General features: G+C 38.4%; 1 protein-coding gene across 1 annotated transcript in view; it reads right to left on the bottom strand.

Moving 5' to 3' along the window:
• Positions 1-19036, bottom strand: part of LOC150084620 (uncharacterized) — a 582065-nt gene that overhangs the window by 275762 nt on the left and 287267 nt on the right. Inside the window, exon 11 of the mRNA XM_090376306.1 lies at positions 3346-3418. Coding sequence (XP_090232432.1) covers positions 3346-3418 — 73 coding nt within the window. The remainder of the gene's footprint in view (positions 1-3345; positions 3419-19036) is intronic.

Genomic DNA, 19036 nt, shown 5'->3' with positions numbered 1-19036 from the left:
TGCCCATGTCCCCAAACCAGTCTGTCAAAATGTGAGCCGTAAGACACAGGGCAATTACTGCTGATACAGGTATGGGCCTTCTCTGACACACTGCCACAATATACAAAACACATTACTGTCCAACTCCAGCTAGACTTCAGCATTAATGGTTTTGTCCAAAACAACCAATGGTCCCAGGTCAAGCCATGAAAACTAGCTTTAGACCATGGTGGTGCCTCTGCTAAACTTCATTGTCAGGATAATGCAGTCTGGCAGGTAGCTTTCTCTGGATATTCACCACACCTAGGCATAACTACCAAGTTGGCAGACCAGGTACTGATTAGTCACTCCAAAGCACAGCTTTCCATTGGACTGCAGTCTAAGAACCTGGGCCTTACACCAAGCTAGTCAGGATGATAAGTGGCAGTATGACCATGGTAAATACATCATGCAGTCTCCTGTGCAATGTACTGGTGCTGCTGTGTCTCTATCATCTCAATGAGGGTGAAGGTGTGCAGTGACAATGTCAAACCGCATTTCGAGTGGATGATTCATTGCAGGGCTCTCCTGTCAAGTTCTCTCAGGTTCGGAGCAAGACCTATAGATGTTATTTCATTACAACTGCAGCACCAGTCCACTTCCATTTGCAGTTTACATCATTAATTGCTGACCTAGAGATTTTTTGTGCCATTGAAATGCCACATACATACTGTTTGCATGGCACCCTATTATCATCTTGTGCTAAGTCTTAACTTTAACAATAATGTCATCTTGCATTTACAATCTTACTACTGTAACACATCAAAGGCCTATAAGCATATTTATAGTTGTGTCTGGCACATGGTGCTTGGGTAGGATATGACCAACCATCAATGGAGGGTTCTGGATATTAATGGTAAGGTAGTATATATTTTCTATCTTGCTTCAACTCCTCCTGACGTGTGAGGTCATCCTTAGAAACATGGGTTGCATCTTAGAGCACTCACATGACCCCTCTCCCCCCAAAGAGGAAGAAGCCATAAATGATGGTGGAATGACAAGGGTTGCAAAGTTACTAGTGTCTAGGACTGCATCCTCATTTAAATCAGATGATGTCTCCTTTTTCAATCATGTTTTGAGCAAAAAAAATAGATTTTACATTGTCAATATACGTAAAGTTCAGATCATTGAAAAATAATGTCCTAGCAGTTCAAAATTTGGGATGAAAAATGCCTTCCCAGTCTAAAGCCTAGCTTGACATCTCTGAAATGGCTAGGAAGAAACTAGAAGAAGAACATAAGGGGGTGCTCCCATGCCTTCAGAGAATCTCATAATCATGACTAAAGGTTTGTTTACCTGTTCTGCTGCCTTCTTTAATATAATCACATCCTATCCAACCCAAGTAGCTTTTTTACATTTAACTTCAATAATTTCTCTTTCAATTTCCTCTCAGTTATCACAAAATCATTTAGCTCCCTGTTAGAATTTGATAAACCTCTGACAACCCTATCCCAAAAATTTCCTCTTTTGTAAATGTAGATGAAAAATACCTATTCAGTTTGTCAGCAACAGTTAAACCAATCATATCTAATGGACCTCCTTGGTCTCCACAGCCGAATGGTTAGTGCTGTAGCATACGCTCAGAGTAGAGTGGAGTTCAAGCCCCTGACTGCCAACCTGCACTGGACCAGAATGGCAGATTATGGTCTATTTCCCTCAACATGAATCACTGAGAAGGCTTCCATCCTGCAGTGGATTGATAATGGTTACAGTTTACCTTTACCTTTTGCCATCTAAATGGCATATGTAATTCATCCCCTCCCATCCAGTGTTTACATAAGTAAACACGTCTTTGATGCTAATCATTCTTTGCCAGAGACTACTCATAATCTGTTGTAGCTTACCTAACCTCCTTTGTAACTTAATGGCAAACTAGATTATATCCACTGTAGGCTTCTGTATTACCTGATAACTTATATGCATCCCACACATATTCTTCTCTGTCATGAGTCTCATCATGACATGGAAGACTGCTGTACAAATTGGAGTGGTATTGCATTAAGGGCGAGTTTCTGCAATGGATAAAGTGATGGTGGAGTGGGAGACACCAGAGTGGTAATAAATGGACACTGCTTTATAGTGGTAATAAATGGACGGAAGATCCCCATGGATTGGAGGTTGCAAATGTATCACCAATTCACAAAGGGGGTTCAAAAGGTGACACAAGTAACTATAGACCTGTTAGTTTAATGTGTTTTGGGGAAAATAATGGAATCACTGGTTAAAGAAGCACTGCAGGATCATCTAGACAAGACTGCAGTAATAGTTAAGACACAGCATTGGTTTGTTAAAGGGAGGTCTTGTCTGACCAATTTGATTGGATACTATGATGTGGTCACAAAGGAACTGAATGCCTAAAATAAATTTGATATCATATACTTGGATTTCAGGATAGCTTTTGATACTGTTGCACATGGAAGACTGCTGTACAAATTGGAGAGGTATGGTATTAAGGGAAAGTTGGTACAATGGATAAAGGGATGATTGAGTGGGAGACGACAGAAAGTGGTAATCAATGGATACTGCTCTTCATGGACAAATGTTATTAGTGGAGTTCCCCAGGGTTCTGTGTTGGGCCCATTGTTGTTTTGTATATTTATCAGTGATATTGATGAAGGTATATTAGGTTTAATGTCCAAGTTTGCAGATGATACAAAGGTTGGCAGGATTGTTAACGATAGTAAAAACATTATGCAAATCCGACTGGATCTAGATAAGTTGGGAAAATGGGCTGAGAAGTGGCACCTGAAGTTTAACATTGACAAATGCCAAGTATTGCATATGGGTAACAATAACCCAAGAGAAACATACCAACTGTGTGGTACTACACTCAGGGAAGTGGAAAGTGAAAAAGACCTGGCGGTAACTGTGCAGTCAAATATGAAGTTTGCTATAATTATTTACATGACTGTGTTTTATATTTTTCTTATGTTACACCATCGAATGTAGCTGTTCTATGAATTCTCTTTTCCTTTCTTTTCATTCATAGATATCATAATATCTATCTGTCCAGAGATATTTAAGATTGGAAGTTTTATTTTTGTTTACTTTATAACTTATTACAGAATTAAATATCTTTTGTTATGTGGAACAAAGTGTGCACCTATTTAAAACTAAATTTCTTTTTAAGCTCTTTAAAGAACAATTGTCAGGAAATTACAACTTCATTGTAACTATGCTCGTGGGTGTGATTTTGCTATGTGTCTGCATGTTACCCCAGGACCACAGCCAGCCTATTTCCACACAGTTTACTTTCAATACACAAATGTCCTATAGAACACATATTTTAAATATAATTAATAATTTTACTGAAATGTTTTCACTTACGGCTGAATATCAGTCTCAGGTGCTTCACTCAGTTCTTCCTCTTCGACTTCCTGCAAATTTTCACTTGCACTTCCTAGGAAAAATAACCCCAAGTTAAATCAAAAGTATAACTATATGAAAAATTATGCTGAAATAATACTTGTGCTAAAATTAAGCTCTGGACATATTACTTATAAATATATAATTCCTCATAAGAAGAAGATAAAAGTTTTCCCTTTATAAGAGAAAAAAAACAAACAACACATGTGTACCCTGTATGTAAGAAAGATGTTTTGTGTAAACATCTTTGATGACACCTACTAAATTTCGAACAGCTGGAACCAAAATCGCGAATGATGTAACGTTTTATGCTCATACCCACTACTTACTCTACCGAATCGATGTTAGTGACATTAGTATCATACTTCAGTCTGAAATATTTAGTATGAACGATATGTTTTATGCACACGCCCATGGCTTACTCTACCAAATCAACAATTGGAAGAGGTTAGGCCAATAACCTAATTACCCATTTGACTGTAGCCATTTGTTGAATAGTATGATTGCAATAATACAAGTATTTGTATTGTTACAATCATACTATCATGTTACTCTGTCATGCTTTGTCACAAATTACACATGCAGCACTTATGAGGGCTGCAAGAAATGACAGTATTCACGCATAATATGCCATCGAAACTATGAATTGGCTCAGGAACTCAACGAGTATAAGTGTGAGATGGTAAGGCCACACTTTCCATTTTGCAATGAGGAATCAGAGATTGTGTCAGAGATGAAATATGTCAAGATCTACAACGAAAATGAAGAGCTCATACTAGAACAGCGTAAATTGTATGAATCGGACTTGGATATTCACAAAAAATTTGAATTCGTAAAATTTGCAAAAATTTTACATATTTTTTTGAAATATGTAAAAGCTGACATATTATAAAAAAATTTTAAATATATAAGATGATGTGTCAAGACAACAGCGACAGTGACCCTGATGAAGCATACAGTAATGACCTGCATAGCCTTGTAACGCGACTGCAAGAAGAAGACCTGTTTCTAAACTTTTACAACTATCCAAACAGTGAGATGAATGAGGATCTAAAGCTCGCCACGTTCAACCGACTCGGTGGAATTGCAAAGAAATGCGAAAAATTGATGACCAACTAGGGATTCTGCAACTTAATGTGAATGTCCAATGAAAAGCAAAAGATTCTACTCATGCATGTAATTTGGAGTTTGTTATCTCCCAATTGCGAACTGATTCAAATATTCTTGAATGGCCCAGCTGGTTGCAGAAAAAAGTTTATGATTTGCCTCTTGATGGGAATAAACAACTGCTTCAGTAATACAGACGGGTACTGTAACACCTACATTACATGAGCTTCAACTGGAAAGGCTGCTATTGCGATAGACATTACTACTGTGCATACTGTCCTCAAGGTATTGATTTCTATGGTTACCAAAAGGTTTCTACTATGGGTGGCAATCAATGGTTAGCCCAAAGCCACCTAAGTAGTATGCCCCGAATCATAAATGCTTTTCCACAACCAGCTTGTTTATGTCAAGCTCTGAGAGCATCCAAGATCACCTCCCATGATCCTTTGTGCAAATTCCTTTCCCAACTCTGTTCTTTTTTCTTTCCCATGATGCTTTGTGCTAATCGAAAACATGGGAAAGGAAAAAGGAATGGAAATGACCTTCCAGAAAGTAATTGAGTTAGTGTCAGACCCTATTCAGAAAGTAGCTGGCCCCATTTCCGGAAATGACGTCATTTCTATTTCATAAAATTGTGACAAATTGGTTTTACTATTTCTATTTCATAAAATCGTGACAAATCAGTCCGAAATTTAGTAGGTGTCGCCAGAGGTGTTTACATATCAAATATTTGAAGCCATATAATGTTCATTCAGGATTAATAATATTAATTATTACTGAATGAACATATAACATAATAAGAACTTAATATTAATTATTATCTGACGTACAGGTTAGTGCAAGAGCATCATGTTAGTACCCAGCACCACCTTGAATAAATAACCACCCAGAGAGGAAAGACCAAATAGCCTTGAAACGGCACTGCCTGAGTGGTGGTATCCACTGAGAATATGTAACAATAGGCTTAGGTATTCACAATATGAGATATACTCAAACAATGTTGTTCTCAGCTATTTTATAGTTTGCTGTGTAATAACATGATGCTCTTGCATTAAATTGTATGTCAGCTAAACTTTCACACAGCCTGAGGATTAAGCCCTAAAATGTGTTTAGTATTAATTATTATTGAATGAACTTAGCTGATGAAACCTCTAAGATTCCATCAACTAAGTCGTTCCACATGATATGCTAAAAGCAAATCAAGTAAAAGTAATGATGCTACTTACAATAATCAGCATGATGAACACTGCCAGTAACACATGAAGAAGTGCTATTAGAGAAAGATCCTCTAGGAAAAGCTTTTACCATTAGCATTAGTAGAGGCATACGATGCAAGAAAGCAAGCTTATGCAGCATCAGCCAAAAAAAAAAAAAAAACACCCACTCCCATTTCACCCCTCTGTTCATTCGAAATACCTGTCCAGCTGAGCATTAAATTTATTTAGGCTATCAACTTCCACAACAAGGGATGGAAGTCTGTTCTGCCAACAAACTACACGCTGGCTAAAGGCAAATTTCTGCACATCTATCCTACATCTGTCTTTCCTCAATTTGAATTTATGCCTTCTCGGGTGATTATTCTGAGCAAGAGGAAGAATCCATCGAGCATGCTCAAACCATTCAAGGCTTTATACACCTCAATCAGATCATCTCGCAGGTGCCTAGTCTCCAGACACTGTAATTTACAAAATTTAAGACTTTCTTCGTAAGAGCAACGGTTTGATCCATTCACTAATCTTGTTGCCCTTCTCTGTACTCGTTCCAACAGCTCTACATCCTTCTTGAAAAGAGGCCTCAAGACCTGTATACAGTACTCAAGGTGTGGTCTGACCATTGCCTTATACAAAGGAATAATCACCTCCTTATCCCTGCTGGAAAAATTCCTGTATATCATTGACAAGACACCATGAGCTACTCTTGCAGCCCATCTGCACTGCTCAGAGAACTTCATATCTGCCTGAACAATTATCCCCAGGTCCTTTTCATTCTCTACTAGTGTCAGTGTAGTACCACAGAGTTGATGAGTTGCTCTGGGGTTACTGTTTCCCATATGTAGTACTTTACATTTGTCAATGTTAAACTTCATTTGCCACCTATCAGCCCATCTGCTCAACCTTTCAGATCCTATTGCAGCAGCAGCAGCATAGCGTCAGTAATGTCCTTAACAACCCTGCTAACCTTTGTATTGTCTGCAAACTTGGACATTAAGCTTGATATACCACCATCAATATCATTTATAAATACAGAAAACAACAATGGACGCAACACCGAACCCTGAGGGCCTCCACTAATAACATTAGTCCCCGATGAGCAGTGTCCATTGATTACCACTCTGTCTTCTCCCCCTCAACTATCCCTTTATCGATAGCAGCAATTTGCCTCCAATGCCACACTGCTCCAATTTGTGCAGCAGTCTTCCATGTGCAACAGTATCAAAAGCCTTTCTGAGATCCAAATATATAACATTAAAGTTATTCCCTGCATCCAGTTCCTTTGTGACCACATGATAGTATCCAATCAAATTGGTCAGACAAGACTTCCCCTAAACAAACCATGCTGTGTTCGAGCTATAACTGAAGTCTTGACTAGATGATCCTGCAGTGCTTCTTTAACCAGTGCCTCCATCAATTTCCCTGTAACAGAAGTTAAATTAACAGGTCTATAATTACCTGTGTCACCCTTTGATCCTCCTTTGTGAATTGGAGTCGATGGGTAGCTCCCCTGAGTCCAAGTAAGCTCTCATAATTATGGCTAAGGGATTGCTTACTTCCTTTGCTACCTTCTTTAATATCACTGGATAGATCCCATCCACCCCAGGTGTCTTTTTTATGTTTATCCTCAACAATTTCTCCTCCACTTTCCTCTCAGTTATTACAAAATCATCTAGCTCACTGCCAGAGTTTATTTCACCTCTGGCAGTCCCCTTCTTGAATAACTCCTCATGTGTGAATGTAGATGCAAAATACTTGTTTAGTTTTGTTAGCCACCTGAGCAGGATCCTCTACTGTTGAACCATCGATATCCAGTGGACCAATCTGATTCATCCCTTTCCTTCTAGAGTTTACATAGGTAAAGAACTCTTTGCTGTTTTTCTTTGTATCCTTTGCCAAAGATTTCTCAAAATCTGCCTTTGCCTGCCTAATCTCCTTTGTGACTTGGTTACTATATATATCTATCATGTGCTTCCATGTCACCCATTAATTTATATGTAACCCATGCATTTTTTTTCTCTGCCATATGTCTCATTAGTTCAATACACATCCATTTAGGTCTAAACCTTGAACAATATTTCTTAGTTGGTATGTAAAGCCTAGTAGCTTCCAAGATAAATTCTTTGAATGCTTCCCATTTTGAATTCGCTGTTGGTAACAGCATCAGTTGTTCCCACTGTACAGAATTTAAATACTGTCTTAGACCATTGTAGTTGTCTTTACGAAAGCAAAAACCCTTCCCTTTACCCCTGATGGTAGTTACATCTTTGAGTAAATCCCACTTCAGCATACTGTGATCACTACCACCTAGTGCTTCCTTTATCTGCAGATTTTTAATGCATGAAGAATCATTACTGATAATCAGATCAAGAGTATTACTCCATCTAGTTAGACTGGGGTTCGAGCACGTGACCACAAAATAACGAGGATGCGGAAAGGTCAGGGAATGACCACCGCATATCCCCGGAGCAATATGGCCTTAGTTGTTAATGCTCCTAAAAACCAAATAACAAACAAAAAAACAAACCCTCTAGTTGCCTCCCGAACATGCTGATGTAGAAAACAATCATCCAATAAATCCACAAAAGTCTTGCTAGTGTGTGAGTGACCAACCCACAAATTCCGGTCAATATCTGGGAAATTAAAATCCCCCATTATAAAGACTCTCTGATATACTGGCCCACTGCATTTCTCTGTACAGTTTCTTATTATACTAATCAGAGTCATTAGGCCTGTAGCACAGTCCTACTCTCAATTTTGATCTCAAAATGCTTATGTCACACCAAATTGACTCGACACTGCACTGTCCAGCGATGTCGACTGGCTTCACTTCCTTGGATTTTATGTGTTTCTTAACTAATAGCATAATCCCTCCTCCCTTCCTATCCTTTCTGTACACATTGTACTCCCCAAATTCCAGTTCTGCATTCCTTATATCTGTGTGACACCACGTCTCTGATATCTCAACAATATCTGCCTTTGATGGTTTGAGCAATACCTCAATTCATCAAATTTATTTACCAAACTCCTAGCATTGGTGTTCACGCAAGTATACATGCACCTGTTCCTATTCTTAGCTACTCTAACACAACCCATGTGTTTACTTGTACCGCAATGACTCCCAGCAGTCTCTGAAATATCCTGCATCTTGTTTTCCAGGCTGCTGCTTATTCGTATAGAAGCAGTGCAAGAATCACTTTCATCTCTGCCAGTGGCTACTGTTAATCTATTAGTCTTTGTATCCCCCCCCCCAAGCTAGCAGTTTTTCGACCCACCTAACACTGCCTCGATAGCATTAGCAAATATTCTTGCACCCTTTCTATTTAAGTGTATCTGATCCCTGCAGAAGCAGTCTCATCTGTTAACAAGTTTAGACCAGGCCGAAAAAAAAACTACTCCTTGAGCCTTGCACAATCTTTACATGGCCGAATTGATCGACAAGGTTCTCATTATATACTCCCTCCTATCGTGTCTGGGCAGAATTGCAGACACTTTCAAATTCAACCCTAATTCACAGCTTTTTTACAATAGTGACCTGTACTTGTTAAGTAATTCTGCTGGTCTCCTACTCTTAATATCATTAGTGCCAATGTGTACAATTAAATCACCTTGTGCCCTTAAAAAGATGATATCTGCTGTACAACGTCATCAACCTTTGCCCCTGGCAGACATACCCTAGTCCTGTTCCACCTATCCTTTTTACAAAGCATGTTCCCCGTTTCCCTGATAATAGAGTCACCAACAACTACTAGTTCCTGTGGGACCAGCGCATTTTGCCTTGGGGGTTGTCGCTGTGTTGTGTGATGATCAAGTGCAAGCTCTTGCGTTGATGTGGGCAGCTGACAGCTTGATGGGCCCATCAATTTAGATCCTTCGAGGGCATCCACCATGTCCTTCAAGCTCTCACATAGGCCCATAACAACGCGCACACACAAAGACATCCCCCATGGCAATATCATGTCCCGTACCCGATTGCTCCACAAACATCAAGCAAGAGTGCATTTTAAAAGGCTGTAATTCAGAGGGCAACTGCCCCCCCCCCCCTCAGTTCTCCCCTGAGCCACAGCAGTCACATTAGCTTGAACCTTTTACTTCGCTGCTCTGGTCTGAGTCATGATTTCGATTTAATTTCAATACAAAATTATAACCCTAAACTTGTATCCCAACACAGTTATAACACTATATATCTATATATATTTTTCAGTATCGAGTATTATCTACAAGTTCCGTTTATATAACTTCCGTATCGTTATGTATTAATTAATTATGTTACGTTTGTAATCTAAGTCGTTATATGTATTTAGTTAAAAAGTACAATTTAATTGACAATGAAGTTTAACAAGATTAATAGATTTTACTGATTAATTGACAATATTATATTATATTATATACTATACTATACTAAGCTTACGCTATCTAGTTTGGGATATAACGTATTGTATAACAATGGCAGCAAGTTACGAATGGTAAATCTACGGACACTTAAGTATTAATTAACTTCCAAATCTTGCTGTCTCAATTCAGAATAAACTAAGGATCCTGACTAGGTCTATAAGCTACTTATAGAAAATAATTTAATATAACAATTGGCCAATAAAGCGGCTAAATAGGGCTAAAAACCTTCTCGTTCAACGGAGCTGCAACTTGTAACACATGGATTTGATACCCCTTACCGATACTAAGTAATACCTACAAAATCTCTATCTAAGTTAAACTTTAAACTAAGTATCGTAACTAGGCATATAAAGCTACTCTAAAAAATAAGTTAATATGCCAATTTAAGCTAATAAAACAGAAAATCCAGGAGCAGTAAAAACTTCGCATGCACAAGGCTACTCTCGTTTTGTGGTACCTCATACTTAAGTTATGATGCATCAATATATTTATATATTCTGTCTCTCTGTCTTAAATTGAATGCACTCTGTGTCTGTTTTTCCGGTACTGCCAGTTGAAATACTTCAGTTTCCTGAATTTTTAATATTAATTTCTGATTTGGACCCTTTCAAGAAGCTCAATGTCTTTTTTCATGTGTGGCCTCCATGACCACATTTGGAATACTGTGTTCAAGTATGGAGTCCTCATCTGAAAAAAGACATTAAGCTTCTTTAAAGGGTCCAGAGATGGATGGCCAACTCGAATGGTGAGATCAGCAGAAGAATGACCATATGAGGAAAGACTCTGATTATGGGGCTAGAGAGCTTGGCAACTAGGCATCTCAGAGGTGACCTGACTGAGGTTTACAAGGCTCTGAGTAGAATTAATAAAATGAATGAAAGTGGAATTCTCATTGTTATAAAGAATTCTAGAACTAGGGGTCATAAATTCAAATTACATGGCTTGAGGTTTTGATTAGATTGTAGGAAGTTTTCTTTGAATTTATTCAAAGGTCTAGTTGACCTCTGAATAAATTCAAAGGTCAACTAGATATTTGCCTTTGTGAGAAGGGAAGTATATAATTTGCATTTTCTTATCTACTTTTTTTTTTTGCCAGTGAAGCAAAAGCCTGTGGCTTCCTTGCACCATACAGCAAATGCTATTACTATTATAAAAGTCCATAAAAATTTCTTGCACCTCAGAAATCAGGCCCAGACTTTTTTCAAAATGATCCAAAGCCAATGCGTTATTTGTAAAGGTCTAAACAATGCTATCTAGATAAAGAAATTCCCAATGCTCTCTCCACAATGTATGTTGACATCAAGTGGGGACATCAAAACCAAAGCTGCACATATGCAGTCCTGTTTATGTCACATACATGGAGTAGCTATACAGGGTGATTCACTACCAGTGCGACAAACTTGCAGGAGGTGTAAGGGGCACAAAGACGAATCGGAATCACATAGCATTGCAGAGTCCGAAATGCCTTCGTCATGCGGTAGAGGACGTTGAACGGGAGGTCACGTGAACAGCGATCCCACTGGAAGTCAGCATTTGTGAACCGTTTCTGTTGAAGAAATCAAGTAGCAAAAGTCCTACGGAGTGGATAATCCGCAGGCTCCAATGATTGGACGCTTTTGCAGATGGTATGAACTCATTTGGTTTGTTGACAGTATCCTCCATACAGTGGATTGGGAAATACCCAATCGTTGGCCTATCGCTCAAGTACTCGTACTCGGATTGCCTTCTGCAAGACGTAGGACATTCTTCTCATTGTCTGGCATCCTCGTCATTTGCTCTCAATTCATGGTACCTCTCGTGAAACAACCAGTCTCACGTAACCTTCTGTGCACACATGCGAAAATCGTATGATGAGGAGCATGCCTGTGTGTGAAACGTTCCTGGCACAAGCGCAGAGCGGCGCATCCATTACAGTCCGCAGCTCCATACGTGAGGTGCATGTTGGCCAGTTCAACGTTTGAATACTCGTCCATCCTACTGCCTCGGGAACCGGTTCGCAAATGCTGACTTCCAGCGGGATCGCTGTTCACGCGACCTCCCGTTCAATGTCCTTTACCCCATGACGAAGGCATTTCGGACCCTGCAATGCTATGTGATTCCGATTCGTCTTTGTGCCCTCTACACCTCCTGCAAGTTTGTAGCACTGGTAGACAACTGGTAAACACTAGTTGTATCTTCTACATTAAATCTCAACCACAATATTCTCAAAGGCTAAAATTTATAATATTTTATTTCTTTTATTCATTTCATTCCATTTTCAAGTAATATTTCAAGTTTAAAAAGTAATGAAATAAAATATAGGAAGTCCTCACTGTTCATTGCATTCCCACAATGGCAACAAATAATAAAAACGAACAATGGGCTGATCAACCTCCATATCTATTGATTTGCATGACATGTATTGCACAAAAAGATATGCTCTGAAGAAGGGGAAAAAATGAATATATATATATGCACATAAAAAGCACAGATGTTTTTTAAGATCACATTTATCACTTTTAATAGGAAAAGACAGTTAAACAGCTGTGCCATATCCAAACCAGGACAGAGTTACCTCTGCACAATGACATCTGGAATGCACCTCCAAAATGACTGAACAGCTGGCACCCAATCTGGAGTGATCCTCACTATTTGAACAGGATACCCCAACTCATGTTGCTTGGCAGAAGAATGGGATCTTAATGCTAATCAGATTGTCAACCCCCATCTTATTGACAAAGTGGACAAATCAGTAGCAGGTTTTGACCATCCCAGAGATTTATGGAAGAAGATAAACTGCTTTAGAAGTAAGTATGTTATGTGTGTCAAATCAGAACATAGCTGGGGCTTCAGGGATTCTTCCCTCTGTGCTTGTGGAACTGAAGAAGACACTTCACTTATACTAACTGGCTGCACCTCCTGACGGGCCCTCCCTGGGGGAATTACCGCTCTGCATAATTGTACCAGTGAGACATTAGAATGGCTTGATTTGCTTTAAACTTGGGACTAGTTCAATTCCTATTGTTTTTTTTTTTGTATGAAGTACCTGTTAATTGTTATTATTTTGCTGTCCTATTTTATTTATTATTCATCTCAGATATTACTAATTAATGATTAATTGCAAATTACAGATTTAATTTTATTTTGTAACTTTTTAAACACATCTTTGTAGTCAATGCATTCAAAATAAATAACACTTTTAATAAAGAAAATATTACTAAATAGAAATTTATGGCTTAACTGTCAAGCTGCATATTTCTTTTCCCTCTTTTCCATATAATTCGTGTTTTTGAGTCACTAACTGTTTTTTCTTTAGCATAAACTTTATGTAATGTAAGCTTTAATTAAAAACAAAGTCACCAGTTTATTTCCGCAAGAACTCAAATAAAGCAGCTTCATTTTTCATAAAGACCTGATTTTTGGTTGTTTTTCTTTCTCTTCTTAAAGTTTTTTGTTAGATTAAAGTAATCAAACCATCCATGACTAGCATTAAAAGTTACTGTTCATTCTTTCATTAGTACTTTCACTATTGCTTTTTTTTTTTTTTTTGTTAGTTGTTGGCACATCGGCTTCTGTGGCCATAATGCACCTCCCAACGTTTTTGCATTTTCTACTCTGATCCAAGCCTGAGGCGGGATTCAGACCTGCGACCTTTGGGTTGCCAGGCAGGAACTTTACCCACCGGTTAGCCTAGTCGACCACTATTGCTTTACATGCCTATGTAAACTCTATGCTTTGTCCATAATTATCCTCATGCTAATGAACGTATATTGTTGATTCATATCCTCCCCATCCAGATGGCCCAAAGTTTTCTATTCTTTCAATAAAACAGCTTCTTGATCTTGTTACTTTGGTGGCACCCATGGAAGTAACACTTTGTGCAGCACTTCTAAATACTGCTACTTTGTTTTTGCAAGCAGATCTCACTAAAGTCAGTGGTATGGAAAAATCTCATGCTTCCACAAGTTTGAAACCTATAGGAGCACGGATAATAATGTGCAACTTTTTCTCCAACTGTGTCATGTTTTTAGTTTTTTCTTTTGTAACAAAATTATCAGTGCTTTTACAGGTAGCTTAGAAGTCATAATAAAGTAGGGTATAGTTACAAACTTGCATTAAAACATCTGAAGATTTTTTTAGCTTTAATTAAATTATTCTTGAAAATATTTAAATAATTAAAATACCATTAAAGAAAGTTCCAATGAAATTTATAAGAAATTTTGAGAGTGTCAATAAATCAAGCAAACTGACTTAATAACAATGACCCAATGTGCGCTATTGTGGATCGTGGCGTGGTGACATATGGTGATGGAATAAGGAAACAAATAAAGGGGTGAACAAAGAGTGTATTTCATTTACCATAAACAACAAATGGGTGGTTATAATAATAATAATAATAATTACAATTCTTTAATAAGGAACGGTAGTATTATTCTTTAGTAAAAGTATGAGCAACTGGGTTTTTGTTTGGCAGCTGCAGAAACAGTTTATTCCTTACATCATTCTAAAGAGTAAAGTATTTGCCAGTATACACATGTCTGAGTACTACTGGCATATACCTCTTCTTTACTCTTCTTTTTATGATTTTTGCTTTCTTATTCTAATCTTTTACACTTCACAACTATTAGGGAAATTCAAATTCAAGGATGACTGTAGTACTATTTCTATCCTATTTTCTTCCTTACATTTTGCTTAATTTGGCCTCAGCTTATTCTATATCCTATTCTAACCCCCCACCCTTGGAAATATATGTATTTCTAGTCTGCTTTCTGTTGTATAACTATAATTTTCTAGTCTGCTTTCTGTTGGGCTAGCTCACAGGCTGGCCGCTAGATATATTGTACACTGGACTGAACCTATTGGTAACTCTCTAGGCGGCTTCCGGATCTGCTAGTGTCTAATCTCACTGCCTCTTTTCAGCCAGATAGTGACTGGAGGCAGTCAAAGTTGTGTCTATGCAGGGGCATTGCCGACGACATGTTATGTCAAGGAGCTGGGTATATTCTTACCATGTGTACACTATATCCAAAAATTTCATTACAACATATGGTATGTTCTCATCAACTTTTCTTACTTTCAAACTAACAGAACAAACTTATCTGCAAAAAGATCTAAACCTCCCAAACACTTCCTCGTTCATTTTACAAATATATGCAGTCTCTCAGTTCTAATCTCAATGATGTCCATTTCCACTTACAGTCTGCCAAATCTCATGTAGTTTTTCTGAGAGAATCACAGTAATTTTGGTTGATTTAACCACTGCTCATCTCAGTTGTCCAAATTATTCACTGTATGATTCCTTTCACTTCAAAGGCGACATTTGTGCATATGTCCAATCTGATATTCCCTGTCAGAGAATTAATAATTTGAGATCTCCTCTTTATCGATCTTCTCCAACTTCAAATCTCTACCACACTCTGTCAAATTCATCTGTTGTTTCTATCTTTCCCAACTCCACTAATCACTTGGAACACTTTGACTTCCTCTCTTTGAAACTTGACTTTCTCCAGTCTAACTTTCCTAACAGTGATGAAATTTTCCTTGGATTTTAATGTTCACAATTCTAGCTGGTTTCCATTTTCTAGTGATATGGATCCAGTTGGTTGAGATGCTGAGGCTTTTGCAATTACTAATGAACTTGCTCAGATTGTTCATTTACCTACCAGAATAAAAAACAATCCTAACCATGCAGCCAAAACACTTGATATTTTGCTTATAAACAACCCTTTTAAGCACATGGTCAAGATAAGTGGTCCTCTACGCACCTCAGATCACAACTTGGTGATGGTCTCTTCACAAATGGAGCCTTTCACTCATTGCCAATCTCAACCTAGTATTGTTTGGCATTACAAGAATGCAGAATGGGATGATCTGTGATATTTATTTTATTTCTTTCCTTGAAGAGATTACTGTTTCAAATCTTCTGATGTCAATGATTGCTCAGATTGTGTCAGTGAAATTATTCTTACAGGGATGAAATCCTTTAATGCATATTCCACTTTAAAATCTCGTCCTTTATCTAAACCTTGGTTTTCCAATAAGTGTTCTGAGGCTGTTAAAGAGAAAAATGTTGCATATCGTAATTATCTTGTATCCAAATTTTCAAGTTCATTTTCTGCCTAAACCAAAGCTTGCAACAATAGTAAAGTAGTTATTAATCAGTCAAAACTAGATTTCAAACAGGCTAAGAGTAGAAAACTTGCTTCTTGTCCAAATGGTAGTTGAGCATTCTGGTCTCTTGCCAAAGCTATTTGGCTGCAACCAAAGCTATTTCGTTGCTATTTGGTTGTAGCCAAAGCTATTTGGCTGCAACTTTTGCTCATCTTTATTCCCACCTCAGTCAAAACGAGATGGTTCTATTGCCACATTAGCTGGTTCTATTATTAGAATCCTATTTTCTTTCCAACTCATGTATTTAAGAGCAATTGAGCAGCAGCCTGGAAAGCAAGGCAATGGGGATTTCCAGTACGGCTGTGAGTCAGAGTGGAACAAGTAAATACATGAGCTGTGTTAGGGTAACTAAGAGTAGAAACAGGTGCATGTACACCAATGCTAGGAGTATAGTTAATAAATTCGATGAGCATGAAATGCTAGTCAAGACATCAAAGGCAGATATTGTTGGGATATCAGAGACATGGTGTCACACAGACATAAGCAGTGCAGAACTGGAATTTGGGAGTACAATGTGTACAGAAAGGATAGACAGAACAGAAAGGGAGGAGGGGTTATGCTGTTAGTTAAGAAACACATAAAATCTAAGGAATTACATCCAATTTATGTTTTGTTGTACAATGCAATGCTGAGTCTGTCTGGTGTGACATAAGCACTGGGAAAGGAAAAATGAGAGTAGGTGTGTGTTATAGGACAAATGAATCTGATGAGTATAATGAGCAATTGTGCAGAGAAATAGTGGGCCAGTAAATCAGAGTGTCTTATAATGGGGGACTTTAATTTCCAAGAGATTGACTGGAATTTGTGGGTTGGTCACTCACACACTAGCAAGGCTTTTGTGGATTTACTCAATGATTCTTTTTCTACAGCAGCATGTTAGGAAGGCAACTAGAGGGAGTAATACTCTTGATCTGATTATCAGTAGTGATTCTTCATGAATCAAGAATCTGCAGATAAAGGACCCACCGGGAGGCCGTGATCAGTGTGCTGAAGTGGGATTTACTCAGAGAGGTAACTACCATCAAGGGTAAGGGGAAAGGTTTTTGCTTTCGTAAAGGTGACTACGGTGGTCTGAGACAGTATTAAATTCTGTAGGGTGGGACCAACTGATTATGTTACCAACAGCAAATTCAAAATGGGAAGCATTCAAAGAATTAATCTTGGAAGCTACTAGGCTTTTCACACCAACAAAGAAATATTGTTCAAGATTTAGGCCTAAATGGATGTCAGTTGAACTAATTAGACATGTGGCAGAGAAGAAAAATGCATGGGATACATATAAATTAACACGTGACACAGAAGTCTATGATAGATATAAGCTGGACTGTAACCAAGTTACAAAGGAGGTTAGGCAAGCGAAGACAGATTACGAGAAATCTTTGGCAAAGGATGCAAAGAAAAACAGCAAAGAGTTCTTTACTTATCTAAACTCTAGAAGGAAATGGATGAATCAGATTGGTCCACTTGATATCAATGGTTCAACTGTTTGATCAGGTAGCTGATCAACAGTTGATCAGATCCTGCTCCGGTAGGTAACAAACTAAATGAATATATTGCATCCACATTGACACATGAGGAGTTATTCAGGGGAGTGGAATGCCAGAGGAGTATTCAACTCTGGCAGTAAGCTAGATAATCTTATAATAACTGAGAATAAATTCGAGGAGGAATTGTTGAAGATAAACATAAGAAAGGCACCTGGGGTGGATGAAATCTATCCAGTTATATTAAAGGAGGCGGCAAAGGAAGTAAGCAAACCTTTAGCCATAATTATGAGAGCTTCCCTGGACTCAGGGGAGGTACCCATGGACTGGAGATGTGCAAATATGACCCCAATCCACAAAGGAGGATCAAAGGAAGACACAGGTAATTATAGACCTGTTAGCTTAACTTCTGTTCCAGGGAATTTAATGGAGGCACTGTTAAAGAAGCATTGCAGGAACATCTAGACAAGACTTCAATTATAGCCCGGGCACAGCATGGGTTTATTAAGGGGGAGTCTTGTCTGAAAACTTTTTTTGGATACTATGATGTAGTCACAAAGGAACTGGATGCAAAGAATAACTTTGATATCATATATATGGATCTAAGAAAAGCCTTTGATACTGTTTCACATGGGAGACTGCTGCACAAATTGGAGCAGTGTGGCATTGGAGGCATATTGCTGCTATGGATAAAGGGATGGTTGAGTGGGAGAAGACAGAGAGTGGTAATCAAAGGACACTGCTCTTCGTGGACTAATGTTATTAGTGGAGTCCCTCGGTTCAGTGTTGGGTCCATTGTTGTTTTCTGTATTTATAAATGATATTGATGATGGTATATCAGGCTTAATGTCCAAGTGTGCAGACAATACAAATGTTGGAAAGGTTGTTAAGGACACTACTGACGCTATGCTGCTGCAACAGGATCTGGAAAGGTTGAGCCGATGGGATGAGAGGTGGCAAATGAAGTTTAACATTGACAAATGTAAAGTACTACATATGGGAAACGGCAACCCCAGAGCAACGTATCAACTCTGTGGTGCTACACTGACAGTGGTAGAGAATGAAAAGGCCAGGGGCTAATTGTGCAGGCAGATATGAAGTTCTCTGAGCAGTGCAGACGGGCTGCAAGAGTAGCTCATGGTGTCTTATCAATGATATACAGGAATTTTTCTAGCAGGGATAAGGAGATGATTATTCCCTTGTATAAGGCAATGGTCAGGCCTCACCTTGAGTACTGTATACAGGTCTGGAGGCCTCATTTCAAGAAGGATATAGAGCTGCTGGAACGAGTGCAGAGAAGGGCAA

This window comes from Mastigoproctus giganteus, chromosome 6 (assembly GCF_048544385.1).
Source record: "Mastigoproctus giganteus isolate SK-2022 chromosome 6, ASM4854438v1, whole genome shotgun sequence".
In the NCBI taxonomy this organism is placed as follows: domain Eukaryota; kingdom Metazoa; phylum Arthropoda; class Arachnida; order Uropygi; family Thelyphonidae; genus Mastigoproctus; species Mastigoproctus giganteus.
This window is presented reverse-complemented; position numbering and strand designations above follow the sequence as displayed.